This window comes from Chlorocebus sabaeus, chromosome 9, assembly GCF_047675955.1.
Source record: "Chlorocebus sabaeus isolate Y175 chromosome 9, mChlSab1.0.hap1, whole genome shotgun sequence".
Classification (NCBI taxonomy): domain Eukaryota; kingdom Metazoa; phylum Chordata; class Mammalia; order Primates; family Cercopithecidae; genus Chlorocebus; species Chlorocebus sabaeus.
In genome coordinates, this window is record NC_132912.1 from 29385306 (window position 1) to 29401437 (window position 16132).

General features: G+C 44.5%; 1 protein-coding gene across 7 annotated transcripts in view; it reads right to left on the bottom strand.

The window, feature by feature from the left end:
• Positions 1–11626: 11626 nt before the first annotated feature.
• Positions 11627–16132, bottom strand: part of SVIL (supervillin) — a 182247-nt gene continuing 177741 nt past the window's right edge. For all 7 annotated transcript variants that reach the window (XM_073018833.1, XM_073018832.1, XM_073018834.1 and 4 more), the window contains 3 exons: positions 15692–15816; positions 12704–12859; positions 11627–12603 (listed from right to left, as the gene is read on the bottom strand). In XM_073018833.1, the coding sequence (XP_072874934.1) occupies positions 12517–12603; positions 12704–12859; positions 15692–15816 (368 nt within the window). In that variant the 3' untranslated portion in view covers positions 11627–12516. The remainder of the gene's footprint in view (positions 12604–12703; positions 12860–15691; positions 15817–16132) is intronic.

Genomic DNA, 16132 nt, shown 5'->3' on the forward strand with positions numbered 1-16132 from the left:
CTGGAGAAGAGAGGGTGCAGAAGTGGCCAGGTGGGGACACCTGTGATGGTGGGGAGAGGGGATTTGTTGATGAACTATAGCCTGTAGGCTAAATCCAGCCCACTGCCTGATTTTGCATGGCCTAGGAGTAAAGAATGGTTTTTACATAAAATGGTTGAGAAATTTTTGAAAAAGAATATTTCTTGACTTGTGAACATTATGTGAAATTCAAATGTCAGTGTCCATAAATAAAGCTTTATTGGAACATGCCAGACCCATGCACTTATGTATTGTCTAAAGCTGTTTTCCCCGTGCAGAGTTGAAGAGTTTGACAGAGACTATATGGCCCTCAAAGCCTAAAGTATTTACTATGTGATCCTTTACCAAAAAAGCTTGCCAACCCCTGCCTTATAGTATGATATATGACTTTTTTGAAGAGTTTAACAAATCTAACATTTGCTGAGCTCTCACTCTTGCCCAGCATGGCTATAAGCTCTTCTCATGTATGTAATAGAATTCTGTGAACAATCCTATAAGGCAGGTACCATTATTATCTTCATTTCACAAATGAGAAAATTGAGACACCTTGGTAATTTTCTCAAAGTCGGACCATTAGTGAGTAGAAAAGCTGGGATATGAACCTAGGCTGTCCAATTCAGAGCAATAATGTGTAATATCTAGTTTCATTTTCTGGCTTGTTATGTCATGTAATTCCTGCCAGTATTTCTCAAAATGTCGCTATGCAAACCATCACTTAACTGATCAATCTTGCTGTGGAGAAAGGGATTGGGGTGTGCCTACACTCGGGGCACAATGGGAGAGGATGCAATGGGAGGGGATAGTAGCCTCGAGGAGTGGCACCAGTTCACTCCTGGGCTTTACATTTGATGGCATCACAGAATGGAGGAAATCATTGCACCCACGTGAGTGTGGTGCATACACAGCAAATGTCCAGAAGGTTTCACCCCAAACTGCAAATAGTATTTGCCCTTGAGGAATGAAACGGACAATGTAGAATTGGGAGATGTCTATGTTTTAATCCTACGTTGTTTGAAATTTTAAGTGAGTCTTTGTAATGCTATTTTTAGAACCTGCATAATATGGTGAAAAGAACTCTCTGGCCTGGTTTTCCCTTTTGTGAGGCAAATCGACTTAACTCTCCTTTAAGTGTCTTAGATATTGAGAAGATATAGATGATTTCATAATCCATTTCCCTAGGATGGTGCCCAGAGGGAAAGAAGATTATCCAGCCACCAAGAAATGCCGAGCTCCTCTATTTCAGATGAACCTGACTTAATCAGGAGTGCAAGGCCCCCTTTCATCTTTTCAGAGTTATACAGGGGCCCTGGGTTTCCTGTTGATATGAAGATATTCACATGCCCCAGTCCCAGCTGGTGCCAGGGGACTGTCCTGTGGTCTGTTAGGAACTAGGCCGTACAGCAGGAGGTGAGCAGCGGGCAAACCAGGATTACCACTGAGCTCCACCTCCTGTCAGATCAGTCATGGCATTAGATTCTCATAGGAGTATAAACCCTCTTGTGAACTGCACATTTCAGGGATCTAGATTGCACACTCCTTATGATAATCTAATGCCTGATGATCTGAGGTGGAACAATTTCATCCCCAAACCATCCCCCTAACTTGTCCCTGTTTGTGGAAAAATTGTCCTGTCCCAAACCAGTCCCTGGTGCCAAAAAACATGGGGACCACTGCACTATACCTTTCATGCCAAGGTCAGGCCCAGCCAGTGACAGAGCCCAGCAGGGGATCCTAGAACGTGGCTCTTCCTGCCTATTTCCTCGAAGGATCAAGTTCTGCCCTGGGGCTCCCTGGGGGCTGGTCAGACCTTCTCAGAGCTGCCCCTCACTCAGAGGCTCTTTCCTCCCCATTCTCTCTCCTTCCCCTCTCCTTTCCTAGGGGTCAGCCCTGCAGCACCCTCCCAAAACCCTCCCTGCCTCCTCTTCCTCCCACTGTTCTTATCCCCAACAGATGTTCCTCCCAGTAAATGTCTTGCACGTCTAGCTCCGTCTTGGTGCCTGCTTCCCAAGGACCGGAAATGGCACATGCTTCCCATCTATCTGTATGATGCTTTTGTTCACTTTTTGAAAATTATGTTTTGCCGGAAAGTCAAAGATAATCGTCTGTACCACTTTAGCCTGCCTATCTAGCATAGCATTTACACTAGTATTTGCAGAATGAAGGAATAAGAAAAAGCCTATTTTGCTTTCAGAGGCCACACGCACAACCAGAATCTACAGTCTCGGCTGGGTTGGAACTCGGAGCTGAAGACAAACCAGGTCATGTTGCTGACTGTGCTTCGAAGCAGCTGGAAATGCCTGGAAATGTCCTTCTGCTCGGGTGTCTTGCTTCTGAAAGTGTCTGTGTCTCCTACATGACCTAGTTTCTCCTCACTGAGTCCCTACCAGGGCAGAAAAGGGGCAGGAACGTGACAGAACATGAAGGAACTGCCCTAGGCAGAAGAGGTGCTGTGGCCTGACAGGGCTGAGAGGCAGCCCTGGGCCTGTGGGGGAGGTCCTGGCAATGTGGTCCGACCCTCTGGACACTGCCATTGAGGCCCTGTGGCTGAGTTACTCCCCAGGCCAGGTGTGGATGGAGGAGGGCAGTTGTGGTCACAGCCACAGGCTGAGTGGGAACACAGCTCGTTTCTTTAGGCCCTTGGAAAATCGGGGAGGAACTGGTATGCTAATTCAGAAATTCTCCCATAGACTTGACAGGTACAAAATCTCTGAAAACCACTATTTAAAATTATATTTCTAATCATGCCATTTTCTCTGCTGGGTAATTCAGGAAGCTGAATAGATGATTATGAATCATCCACAAGTGTGGTTAATTAAATATTTGATCAATAGGATTTAGTGCTTTTCATCTACAGAGAGCTTTCCTGACATTAACTAATTGAGGCAAAGAAAGGTATCACCTTCATTCTATAGATGGCAAAACTGGCAAAGGGAAGAGCTTTAAAGAAGCCAAAATAAATAAATAAATAAATAAAATTTAAAAGCGTGTGCATGCAGGCAGAGGGAAGCCTGGCTAAGAGGAACTGTGGTCTGCAGAATCCCCCCTTGGGCACGTTCATGTCACTGCACAATTTATCACTGCTTGCATCAGGGCAATGGGAACGTTCCCAGGTCAGCCCATCGTAGAGTTCAGGTTCCTTGAGCTGGAAACAAATGAGCCAGATGGAGCTGGAGTTGGCACCTGGGGTCTTTAGGGGAAGGTCTTGGCCCAGTCACGTGCCTAAGAGCAGATGCTTCCTCTGCAGATCCTGACTGCGAGCTGGAGGCGGCGCTGGAGTTGGAGCCTTGGCTTCTGCGGCGAGCAACAGCGCCACCTGCTGACCACAGCCTTCCCTCAGCGCGGCTGCCCCGCGCCAGATGCAAAGGTTTCTCCGTTGTCGCTTCCGTATTTCCTGCCCTGGCCAGTCCCTGCATTTCCTTTCCTGGCTTCTCCAGCTGGAGGGAGGCAGCTAACAGTTTATACCAAACGTGATAGAAATCTGTTAGAGAGACATTGGATATTCACAGCAAACATCTCCCCCTAACCCTGTCACCCCTGGATAAAATCAGTGTTCATGAGGAAAGGTCTCATTCTCAGGCAGGTCTCGTTCCTCAGCTCCCACTGGAATGCGTCTCTTACCAGCGACGGGAGGATGAGGAAGAGCTGAATGTTGGAGACAGTCCTCGGTAAGGGGCACAGCAGGTCCCTCTCGGGGCTGCCTTCGAGGATGTGATGAAATCATGCAGAGAAAGCAGCCGGTTTGGGCGGGGCCTGCGATTCCTCTCCCGCCCTTCCCTAAGGCCCTCCCTAAAGCAGGAGGTGACCTCGGGCCTCAGTTTACCTCATTATTCAACAATAATCAGGTACAGGGGAATGCGGACAGCCACATCTGGGTGCTGTCCTTAAAGGGCCTCGCCACACCCAGTTCTGTTGTCTTAGCCGAGTCCTGTGACTTTCGTATGCCTTGGTCTTTTGTTCATGACGTGCCCAATCTCCCAGGGCCGTTCAAAGATTTTTTTAAGAGTCAAAATCTAAAAATATTAATACTTTAAAACAACGAGGTAAGATTCCAAACCTTTCCATGTTTTCCGTGCAACAGAACAATTTCGTTTCCCTGAGCAGCTTATAAGATCAGAGCAGCATTTGGTAGAGCTGCCACATGGTCACTGATGTCTACTAAAAACGGCATTGCTGTGTAGGAAACCCAAGTCCGCCATTTTCCAAGTACCATGTCGTTTGCTGGAGATTTCAGAAATATTTTGACATGAAGATCAGAGAGAGGAGGATGTAACGGAGTCAGCACCTCTAATGGTTTCAACATCAAGGTCCAAGGTATAAGTGCTAGCTAGCACAGGGCACAGGATGCTGTGAAACCAGCCCTAGCCCTGGAAACACCCCGGGCCCCATGAGAAAGGGAGGCACTAGGCTTGGGGATCCTGCGGACCAGAGGATTCAGTCGCAGGTGCTGTTGCTGGGTCATCCCCATATCTGAAGAGCCCCTTTGTCGGGGTCCCCTGGCCTGTCCACATTCAAGTCCACTTTCCTTCTGTGCATGGTCATCTCAGCCTCGAGGCCCTACTTGCTATGCCCTTATTCTGCCAGTGCCACACGTGGGAGACTGGACGTGCCTCTCCTCTCCCTCTCCTCCTTCCAGATCTTCTCTTCGGAGCTGATAGCCGAAGGACAGATGTCCAGTTGCAGTGAGAAATCCTGCCAGTCCTTCGAGGCCGACTCAGAGGACACCTCCTCCCGGAAGCCACCCTGATTCCTTCCCCTCCCTCCCACCTCCAGCCAGAATTCCCTCCTTTGGACACAATTAGTTTCCTTGGGCTGTTGTGACAAAGTACCACAAACTGGGGTGCTTAAACAGCAGAACCTTTATTGTCTCGCAGCTCTGGAGGGTGGAAGTCTGAGATCAAGGTGTGGGCAAGGTTGGTTTCTTCTGAGGCCTCTCTTCTGGGCTTGCGGAGGGCCATCTTCTCCCCGTGCATCTGCACACGGGCTTCCCTCTGTGCACGCCTGCTGCCACTTTCACATTTCCCCTTCATAAAAAGACTAGTCAGATAGGACTAGGCCTACCCTGAAAACCTCATTTAACTTAATTACCTGAGGATCTTCATATAAGGTCACATTCTGCAGTACTAGGGGTTAGAACTCCAATCTTTTTGGGGGGAGTGGGTGAGGGGGGAAAAGCGGGGTACAATTCCACCCAGAACAGGTTCTTGTTGCATTGCTGTTATTATTATTATTTTTAGAGACAAAGTCTTACTGTGTTGCCCAGGCTGGAGTGCAGTGGTGCAATCATAGCTCACTGCAGTCTTGAACTCCTGGGCTCAAGTGATCCTCCCACCACCTCAGTCTCCCAAGTAGCTGGGACTACAGGTGCACCCACCATGATTGACTAATTTTTAAATATTTGTATAGAGATGGGGTCTCACTGTGTTTCCCAGGCTGGTCTCAAACTCCTGAGCTCAAGCCATCCTCTTGTGTCGGCCTCCCAAAGTGCTGGGATTACAGTGTGAGCCATCACGTCTGACCCTGCATCATTATTTATACTTCTTGGTGTATTATCATTATTTTCACCTCTCCTGGAATGCAGGCCCCTTGGGGCATCAGAGCCTAGATATAAGGTGTATTTGTGTTCTGTTGACCCTTAAGCTAAGCACACACTCAATAAATATTTGAACGAACAAGTAGTAAATATAAGTATTCATGAATGAATGTGGACCACTGCAAATAATGAGGGGTCTGGAATGTGCAACATGATGCTAGAAATAGACCTCAGCAGATGCTGTGACTGTTGTGATGACTGTATGTGAATCTGTGGAAAGACCCCATCCAACCAAAAAAACAATCTTCCCCACTAGGACCTCAAATGTCCTCACTGGCCAACGATGCTCCCTGCTAGCTCTTTGCAGTTCCTGATTTTAATAATGGAATGGCCTCCTTCAGGAAGGCAGCACGGAGGGTGAGCGTGGAGGAAGAAAGGAAGTCATAAGGAGAGGTAGGGTCCTGCTGCATCGTCGTCTTTTAGGACGGGCTCTGACACTAACCAAGTCCTGCAATCCCAAATGTACTCTCCTGCCACTTGCTGTCTTCCATATGCAGAAACCACTGCTAAAAATGAGGCTTGTTTTTATTTTTCTTTGCTTCCATATGGGCTCTTGGTCAGTCGTTGCTCAATATTTATTTTTTCTTTTTTTTTTGGAGACACTCTGTCATCCAGGCTGGAGTGCAGTGGTGCAGTCACAGCTCACTGCAGCCTCAGCCTCCTGGGCTGCAGCAGTCCTCCCAGCTCAGCCTCCTGAGCACCTGGGACTACAGGGACATGCCACCACACCTGGCTAATGGTTTAATTTTTTGTGGAAACAGGGTCTTACTATGTTGCCCAGGCTGGTCTCAAACTCCTGGACTCACTCTGTCCTCCCACTTTGGCCTCCCAGAGCGCTGGAATTACAGGCATCAGCCACTGCGCCCAGCTAATATTTCTTTACCCTTATGGAGCTAACAAATCATGTTCCAGCCATTTCAGGATGAATGCTAAAACGGTGTTCAGATGGTACAGTTGGGCTTAACTCAGTGAGATTTAACAACAGACAATTTATGTCAATTTCCAAATAATACAAGTCAGTTCCAATATATCCCTTAAGAGACTTCCAGAACCCCATGGCGTCAGATGTGAAGAACAATCCCCACAGCTCTGCTGAGACTGTGAGGGCGCTGGGGCTGCGGCGTCCTCCGCGCTGCCTTCCTTTCTGTTAGCTTGCATTCACTTCTGCTCCTGCGGCTTCCTTTCCAATCCCAGCTGTGCAACAGAAGAGCTCAGTAAAGGCCAGTTCAGTATTAGAAACGAGGGATGCTGGTCTGTTAATCTTTCTTCTCTATTAGTCCCCAAGGGTCAGCTTTAGACACTGTGAAACCCGTGGGGCATTTCCATGCAGGCTCCACACTCTCATCGCATCCGTGGCACTGATGGTAGGAACAGAAGCCTCCGACGCTTTCCCCTGGCAGGTCCATCTTTCTGATCTAATCCTCGGGGTGCATCCATTGTCAGAGGTCTGAAGCAGCCCAGCATCCTTTCTCCGGGGAGAAGAGCACATGCATGCAATGCAACGTATTTACTTTTCAAAAGGAGGAAGGCTTCTTTGGGCCAAATGCCGTACCAATATAGTTAATTCTCAGTTATTTGCACTTTAATTACCTTGACGTTTTTGCATTTGAATTACCTTGGTATTTCTGAAAATAGAGCACTGTACTTTTTTTTTTTTTTTTTTTTTTTTTTTTTAAGAGACAGGGTATTGCTCTGTTGCTAGGTGCATTGACAGGATAATAGCTCACTGCAACCTCTGCTTCCTGGGTCCAAGTGATCCTCCCATCTCACCTTTCAGAGCAGCTGAAACTAAAGCCATGTCCTCACCATTACCAGCTGATTTTTAAATTTTTTTGTAGAGGCAGGATGTCACTATGTTGCCTAAGCTGATCTTGACCTCTTGGCCCCAAAGGATCCTCCTTCCTTGGCCTCTCAAAGCACTAGAATTACAGGCGTGAGCCACCCCACCTGGCCTCACACCATTCTCTTTATTGACTTCTTGGTTATTGTCCCGTTACTAGTCGCTAATGCTACTTCAGAAATGCTTTGCACAGAGGTCCGCTTTGAGATTTCTGTGCCTTACCTAGATCTCAGATCAAGAAAGTCCTGTGAAAATGAGCCCCAAATTCTCTCTCTGGACTGTGGCTAGATGCTACCCACCCTCAGGGAGGAATAAGGAATGGCTGAGGACGGTGGTGGGAGGTCAGTGCGGTTGGGGCTGAGGACCATCGCTGATCTAGGTCTTCACACTGGGCCTTCCGTGATCTCAGAACATCAACACCCATAAATAAACCTCCAAGGAGCAGTGTCTGTAACTTATTGCTAACAAAAAAATTAAGATGCAGAACAAAAACAGTTTTCATTTATATATTTTTAATATAGGGTCTTGCTCTATCACCCAGGCTGGAGTGTAGTAGCGCAATCATAGCTGACTGCAGTCTCTACCTGCTGGGCTCAAGTAATCCTCCTGCCTCAGCCTCCCAAGTAGCCGAAGCTACAGGGACGTGCCAGTTTTTTGTTTGTTTGTTTGTTTGTTTTTAATGTGAGCATATACATCTATGCTAGTAGATGTAAAGTAAAATTCAGAAGAATATAAATCAGATTATTAAAGTACTTGTATTTGTTTAGTGGTATTATTTATGATTTTTGATTCCTAGATTATATATCCTTGTAGTGATTGCATTTTTTACGTAGATCAGGCGTTACTATTTTTTAAACTGCTTTTTTGTGGTATTTTTTATATATATATATATATATATATATATATATATAAAATGTGTTTGTGTGTGTGTGTATATATATAATATATATGCCATAAAATACACTCATATAAGTGAACAATAATTTCTTTTAATTATTATTTTTCTTTTTTAGAGACAAGGTCTCGCTCTGTCACCAGGTTGGAGTGCAGTAGTATGATCACAGCTCACTGCAGACTCAAACTCCTGGGCTCAAGGGAGCCTCCCTCCTCAGCCTCACAAGTGGCTGGGATTACAAGCACACACCAACACACCTGGCTGATTTAAAAATTTTGGTACAGATGGGGTATCACTATGTTGCCTATGCTGGTCTTGAACTCCCAGGCCCAAGCAATCCTCCAGCCTTGCCTCCTAAAGTGTTGGGATTGCAAGAGTGAGCCATGGCGTCCGGCCTCAAAAATCTTTAATAGCTTCATAGAGTTGTGCAATCATCACCACAATCCAGTTTTGAGACATTTCCATTACTCCAAAATGATTATTCATGCCATTTGCAGTAAACTGCCACTCCCGTCTCCAACCTCAGCCACGTTGATCTTGCTGTGTGCACAGATTTGCCTTTTTGGGAAGTTTCATATAGAAAGAATCAAACAATATGTGGCCTTTTGCATCTGGCTTCTTTCACTTAATGCTTTTGAGGCATATCCATGTTGTAGTGAGTATCATGTGTATATCATGTATACGCAGGAATATCTGTCTCTTTGCCATCGGGGAGGACGCCATCGCATGGAGGTCCTGCATTTTGCTTTTCAGTTTCTCAGTTGACGGTCATGTGGGTTGTTTACAGGTCTGGGCTATTATGAATAATGCCGCTATGAACATCTGTGTCCAGGTCTCGGTGTGGACACACACGGCTAATTTTATAATTAGGAAAACAAAACCAAAGGACCAAAATGAATTCTGGAACTGTTTCTGGAATACATTTCCTTTTTACCAAAATGGGAATTCTAAGAGTGGGGCGGGAAATGTAAAGTAGGAGAGAAAGAAGTGGGCTCACAGCAGCCTTTCCCCTCCTCGGATTCGGGAACAAAGGGGCACGATTGTCCCACTCTGGAAGTGGCTCATATTCGCACAGTTCATCCAAAGCTCTGGAACACGCTCAACATCCCGTCTACCCCGCGGCACCTCTGACATCCATCTCAACCCAAACACCCACCCCTCTCATGAGTCCCTTCGTTCAAGGGCAGCAAATGAAGGACATCCCACTTCCCTGCCCCAGCTGCATGTAGTGAGAGCAGGGGTTTGAGTTTGGAGGACTGTGGAGAAAAGCCCCAGGCACCAGTGTCAATTCAAGGGCTGAGACTTTGAGGTTTAGCAATTCGCATGTTTCAGCTTCCCAGTGCACAAAGGTCAAAGGTTGCAGTTATGGAAGGAAAAGGATCAGAAAAAAAACATAGAAAATAGGATCTGGGTCTATAAGCAGGAAAGAGATGCAGGAAACAATTCAGAGGAAAAGAGGCAAAAAGTAAACTGGCACTACAAGCTGGGGTGTCTTATTCACCAAGAAGAGGCAAGAAGCAGACGGACAGCACATTTTGTGGGGGACAATTATTTTTATTTTTTTTGAGACAGTCTCACTGTATCGCCCAGGCTGGAGTGCAGTGGTGTGATCTCAGCTCATTGCAACATCCGCCTCCCTGGCTCAAGTGATTCCCGTGCCTCAGCCTCCCAAGTAGCTTGGACTACAGGCGTGCGCCACCACATCCAGCTAATTTTTGTATTTTTAATAGAGATAGGGTTTTTGCCATGTTGGTCAGGCTGGTCTCAAACTCCTGACCTCAAGTGATCCACCTGCCTTGGCCTCCCAAAGTGCTGGGATTACAGACATGAGCCACCACACCTGGCTGCCAATGTTTAATACAAGTAGACAATTTTAAAGGACTTTGGAAAAATCTGATGTTAATGAATATTAATGAGGACACCTGTCTTATTTATTCATTACTGCAGCTCTCCACTAGAAGTTCCTGTAGCAACTCAACCTCCTTCCTGGGTATCTAAGGATCCAGGTGATTTCTGGAACCTACTGCAGAGGTTGTAATCCTGCCTCTTTCTGACCCTCAGGTTGCCCTGGTGACTCTAGGAACCTTTCTCCACACCTCTTTGTGTGCTATCTATGGGACATAGACTTTGAACCTCTCTCTCTTCTTTTTCCTTTCCTTGTTTTGGTTTAATCCATCATTTCCAGGTGCGTGACAACACTCCCTAACTTAACCCCCCTGCTTTCCCATTTTAACTACCATCACAATAATCTTAATACTGGCAGGTATCTAGCACTTGGCAATTTTCAAACAGCTCTACCAGTTCCTTGCTCAGAATCTTGTGATGCAGGCAGGATAGCTAGGAGTGTCTCCTTTTAAAGGAAATCGAGGTAGAAAAGTTCAGTGATGACCCAATATCATAAAAATCATAAAATGGTGAGACCAGGAGCAGGTTATAGGTTTCTACGCTGGTGCAGTCCCAGGATGGCGCCCTTAAGTCCTGAACTTTCAGGCAAATGTGCTGTGATTGGATGTGTTAAATTAGACCAACGGAGTGGGGAAGGGCTTTGAAAATTCAGAGTAGATCTGTAGAATATGTTCACAAAACCATGGATTTAAGAACATAGGAGCTTGTGAGGAGTTTTCTAATTGATTTTTAAGTTTTCTAGATGTCTTATCCATACAATTTTTTTTTTTTTTTTTTTTGAGACGAAGTCCCTCTCTTGTCACCCAAGCTGTAGTGCAATGACATGATCTTGGTTCACTGCAACCTCTGCCTCCCGGTTTCAAACGATTCTCCTGCTTCAGCCTGTTGAGTAGCTGGGATTACAGGCATGTGCCACCATGCCCGACTAAGTTTTGCCCGACTAAGTTTTGTATTTTTAGTAGAGACTGAGTTTCAACATGTTGGCCAGGCTGCTCTTGAACTCCTGATCTCAGGTGATCCGCCCGCCTCAGCCTCCCAAAGTGCCGGGATTACAGGTGTGGGCCACTTCGCCTGGCTAATAAAATTTTTTTTAAAGGCATTGAGATCCTAAAATTGAAATTGTAGATAGAGTTGTGGGATAAAGAACTTCTGCTGAATGATGATTTGCTAAAGTATGTCTTCAATATAGTACTGAGTGCTAATTTTATGGGGCAAATAACTCTGTATTTAATCTTATGACTTTGTATAAAATCTTGCCCTAAATTCAAATGTATAGTCATTTATACTTAATGACAAAATACTGGTGCTATGTTAATATTTAAAAAAAAAAATTCCAAAAAGGAACATGCTTGGAATTCAATGTGAACCAATCAGTTCATTGTTGTGTTTATTCTGATGCTTTTATTTGGGAGTCCTATATCACAAAATGACATGTGTACTGTTTACAACAGGTATTAGAAATTGAGATGTTTTTATTTTGACTATTTGAGAGTAAAATTGTAGGTAATGTTCCAAACCATCATCAAAAATGCAGAGCAAACTGTTCTGTATAGAAACTGTACATAAAAACAAGGCACTATACATTTTGGGGGAGATATTAAGGTAGAAAGGTTGATTCGCATAGATTCTCCAGAGTCCATGCCATTAAGTACAAGTTCTTTGTTCATTTTAGCACCGGAAGCAGTACTCAGAACAAGTCATACCTAATGCTGCAGGAAACGTTTCCAAACGTGTATGAAGATACGTATTGGTGGCAGAGCTAATTCAACAGAAGCAACTCCATCTACCTTTTCATATTATTTTGACACCAAAACAAATCTTGAAAGTGAATGAATACATATTGCTTTGTTAAATACATATTTGACTTATATGGTGTTTATATAAATATATATATATTTTAGAATCCACAAACTATCAAAATAACACTTTATAAAGAGAACTGCTTCAAAAAAAAAAAAAAAAAAAGGCATTGCCTAGCTGGAACAAGAAGGCAGTGCTATCTATAGCAGCTGCGGCTTAAGTGCACATAATAGATACTTTTATTAATTCTGATAACCTGCTGAATGGTGGAAAGAAGTTTCCAAACAGTTCCCTTGAGCATTTACAAAATACACAACTCCCGGACAAATAGTATCTTCAACAATATCGGGTTCTGAAAACTCTGATTGAAAGATACTTTGTGGAAAACACCAGTCCAAAAATATATATCCATTTCCCTGGTGCGATGGTATTGGACGTGACCACGAGGTTCCTCTGGCGTCTCCCCACTCAGAACAGGCCTTTTGCTTTCTTCAGGTTCACCTGCTTCCAGGCGGGTAGGGTGTTGTATTCGTCCCGTGTCATGTCTAGTGCAAACTGGAAACATTGGGAGAAGCACCCTGCGGCTCAGTGAAAAGAGCCGGGCGTGTGTGTGTTGTTTTACTCCCATCCCCACCCCACCGGAAGAACCGCTTACCTCGAAGTCTTCATCGGTGAGATAGATCTCAAGCTTCAGAGGATCGACCCCCTCCGGGAGTGGCCTGGCCAGGAGGTCGGCCAGCGGGTAAATGGTTTTACAGAGCTTGGCTAAGACGTCTTCCACGAGGGTGATCTGATTGGAAACTTCTGTGTCCTAGAGAAGAGAAGGGGGCAGAGAGGAGAGCTTGTGTCCTACATTTGAACTTGTTTCATTAAGTGCTTGCAAACAAAGCCCTGTACCATCTGCACACAGCCTGAGGACGCATGGCTCCATATCACTGAGGAGGAAACGGCTCTGAAAGATAAGGGATTGCCCAAAGCCCTGCAGTTGTCCAGACTCTTAATTTTTTAAATTTTTAAATTTTAAATTAAAAAATGATATTTTTTGAGACAAGGTCTCACTCTGCTACTCAGGCTGGAGTGCAGTGGTGCAATCATTGCTCACTGCAGCCTCCAGTTTCTGGGCTCAAGTGATCCTCCTGCCTCAGCCTCCTGAGTAGCTGGGACTATGGGTGTGCATCACCACGTCTGGCTAATTTATTTTTCCTTTTTCTTTTGTTTTCTTTTTTTTTTTTTAGTAGAGAACTGGGTCTTGCTATATTGCTTAGGCTGGTCTCAAACTTCTGGCCTCAAGCGATCCTCCTGCTGGGATTACAGGTGTGAACCACCACACTTGACCTCAAATTTTGTTATTTTTTAGAGAGAGTGTCTCACTGTCACCCAGGCTGGAGGGCAGTGGCTCGATCATAGCTCACTGCAGCCTTAACCTCCTGGACTCAAACAGTCTTCCCACCTCAAGCCTCTGGAGTAGCTGGGACTATTGGCATGTGCCACCACGCCCACCTAATATATTTTAAAAACTTTTTTGGAGAGACGGAGTCTTTCTTTGACTTTTAGATGTTTTCTCACCTTGTCACAGAGTTTCAAACAAACCCTGTTTCAGAACTGTCTCCGGAAAAATGTTTAGGGACTTTCCCATGAGTGAATTATAGACCAAGACTAGTAGATTTGAAGTCTAAACATCAGAAGCCTCCAAATAATGGAATTTGTTTAAAAATGTTAAAAAATAACCTGAAAAGAAATCACATCCCTCTTCCCTCCCCCAGCTCCATTTCTTAATCTGAAATAGAAAAAGGTCAGAAAATGCATCTAGAATATTCTGGAGCAGAACCTTTTTTTTTTTTTTTTTTTAACCACTGTGTGAATTTAATATGAACAAACTATTCTGGGTAAATTCTTGTCCTCCATTAAACTTGGGACCCCAGATTGGCTGCTCTCCTTTTGGGTGGGTGGATGATGGGAATGCATGACTAAGAACTGCTGCTCATATTAGAAATACATGGGGCAGACTGGTGGTCAAGAGGTGGGTTTTGGGCTGGGTGCAGTGGCTTGTGCCTGTAATGTCAACACTTTAGGAGGCTGAGGTGGGAAGATTCCTTGAACCCAGGAGTTGGAGACCAGCTTGGGCAATATGATGAGACCCTGTCTCTATAAATAATATAAAAATAGGCTAGGCATGGAGGTGTGCACCTGTAGTTCTACCTACTTGGGGGGCTGAAGTGGAAGGGTCGTTTGAACTCAAGCGTTCAAGGTTTGTGTGAGCCATGATTGAGTCACCACACTGCAGCCTGGGTGACAAAGCAAGATCCTTTCTCTAAAAAAAGAAGAGGTGGGTTTTGGATGATTTTGCCTGCATCTGAGTACTGACTCCTCCACTCACTGAAGTCACTTTGGCCAAGTGACTTCGTGCTTTTGTGCCTCTGCTCCCACACCAGTAAAATGGGGATAACAGTAAGATAGATCTTGATGGATTGTTCTGATAAATGAGAAAATCAGTGTAAAGTGCTTGGAGATGTGCCTAGTGCAGAGTGAGCACTTGGGGAATGTTAATTATTTGTATAACTTGCTGGTTTATTTGGAATAAACCTCAAAATTAACTCTCCTAGTCTTGAAATTCGAGAAAGTTATATTTGTCTTATCTGAGTTCCTTTCTCAGGAAACCAACCATCAGGCCTCTCCGACAGTATCAAAAAGCCAGCAGTGGCTGAGACCAGGCCGTAGTCAGCCCCTTCCCTGTGTACATCAAGTCCATTTGGCTCCAGGGAGACAGGTTAGGGTGAGCAGTGACGTCTGTACTACCCAACAGGCCCTCTCCATTGCTACGCAGAAGTAGACTCTGTTTGAAATTACTCGAATTTCCTATAAAATACACTTGGGTCATTTCCCCAAGCGAAGCAGCTCTCCACATGGTAAAAAAAAATCAAAATGGTTAAAAAAAAACCTATCTCTCACCAAATCAAAACAAATCCTTGGATTTCCTATTGCTAGCAATGTTAATAGCTCATAAATAAGAAATTCAACATAGCTATAGTAAAATTCTTTCCTGTGTGGTGGAAAAGAAAACATTCTAGATAATAATATATTTTGGTAGACAGAAGTTATGATAAATGGCTCATGTGGAAATCCCAGGTGGTCTCATAAAAGACAATATTAATGAGATGTTGAGTGATACCTTATCATAAGTAAGTCACAGTACATCCATTCATTCAGTTATCTGAACACATTAATTCATCAGATTTCGTTTGTGTCTCCTCTAAACAAGGTTAACGTCTGAAACATGAGGGTTTGATTGTGCGTCACATGGACACTGAGAGACAAGCGATGCCAAGCAACAGATTATTGGCAAACAGAATGAAGAGTTCGCGGCTTTTACATACATAGATAGTCAGCATGATTAAACTCACCTTTGCTTTTAAGTTTTTAAAATTTAGGTATCATGTGTAAAAAATTACTACAATAGTTAATTGATTTTCCATTAGACTTCTCTTCTTCCTAAGCAAATTCTATGTTGACTTGTTAAGATGTTACAAAAGGAAAAATATTTTCCCACTTTGACAGTGCAACTGGATGTTCTCCCCAAAGTAAAGTCAACCCACAATCCAAAAGGCGCAGGAGCCACCTTCACAGGGCAGGAAAGTGTGCTCACCATCTCTGTGATCTCAGCAACGTCCTCTCTGTGCTCCCAGCTGGGAAACATATTTGTGAATGTCAGGGGCTCCAGGCCAGCATGGATAAGGTAAGACTTGGGGGGTGGCTTCTTGAGATTTTTCCCTGTAGTTACACGGAACAAAACGTCAGTAGACCCAAGAGAGACCTTGTCTTTCACTGATTTCCCTTGAAATCTTTTTTTCTTTGTCAGAACTCATGACTTCATGCTTAAAATGCAAGTTACGAGTAGTTCATAACAACACATGGATAATGTTTATGTAAGATGTTAGTTTCATGCCTGTGACTACAATAGTGACCTATAATCAACCTGAGTCTATACTTCTTGAACCTAATAAAACGCTCTGTATTCCTGGAAGGGAGAGCTCCTCTGTCTGCAGCTTCTGGGTGGAGCATTTTCTTCCTCCTGAATTCACTGTAG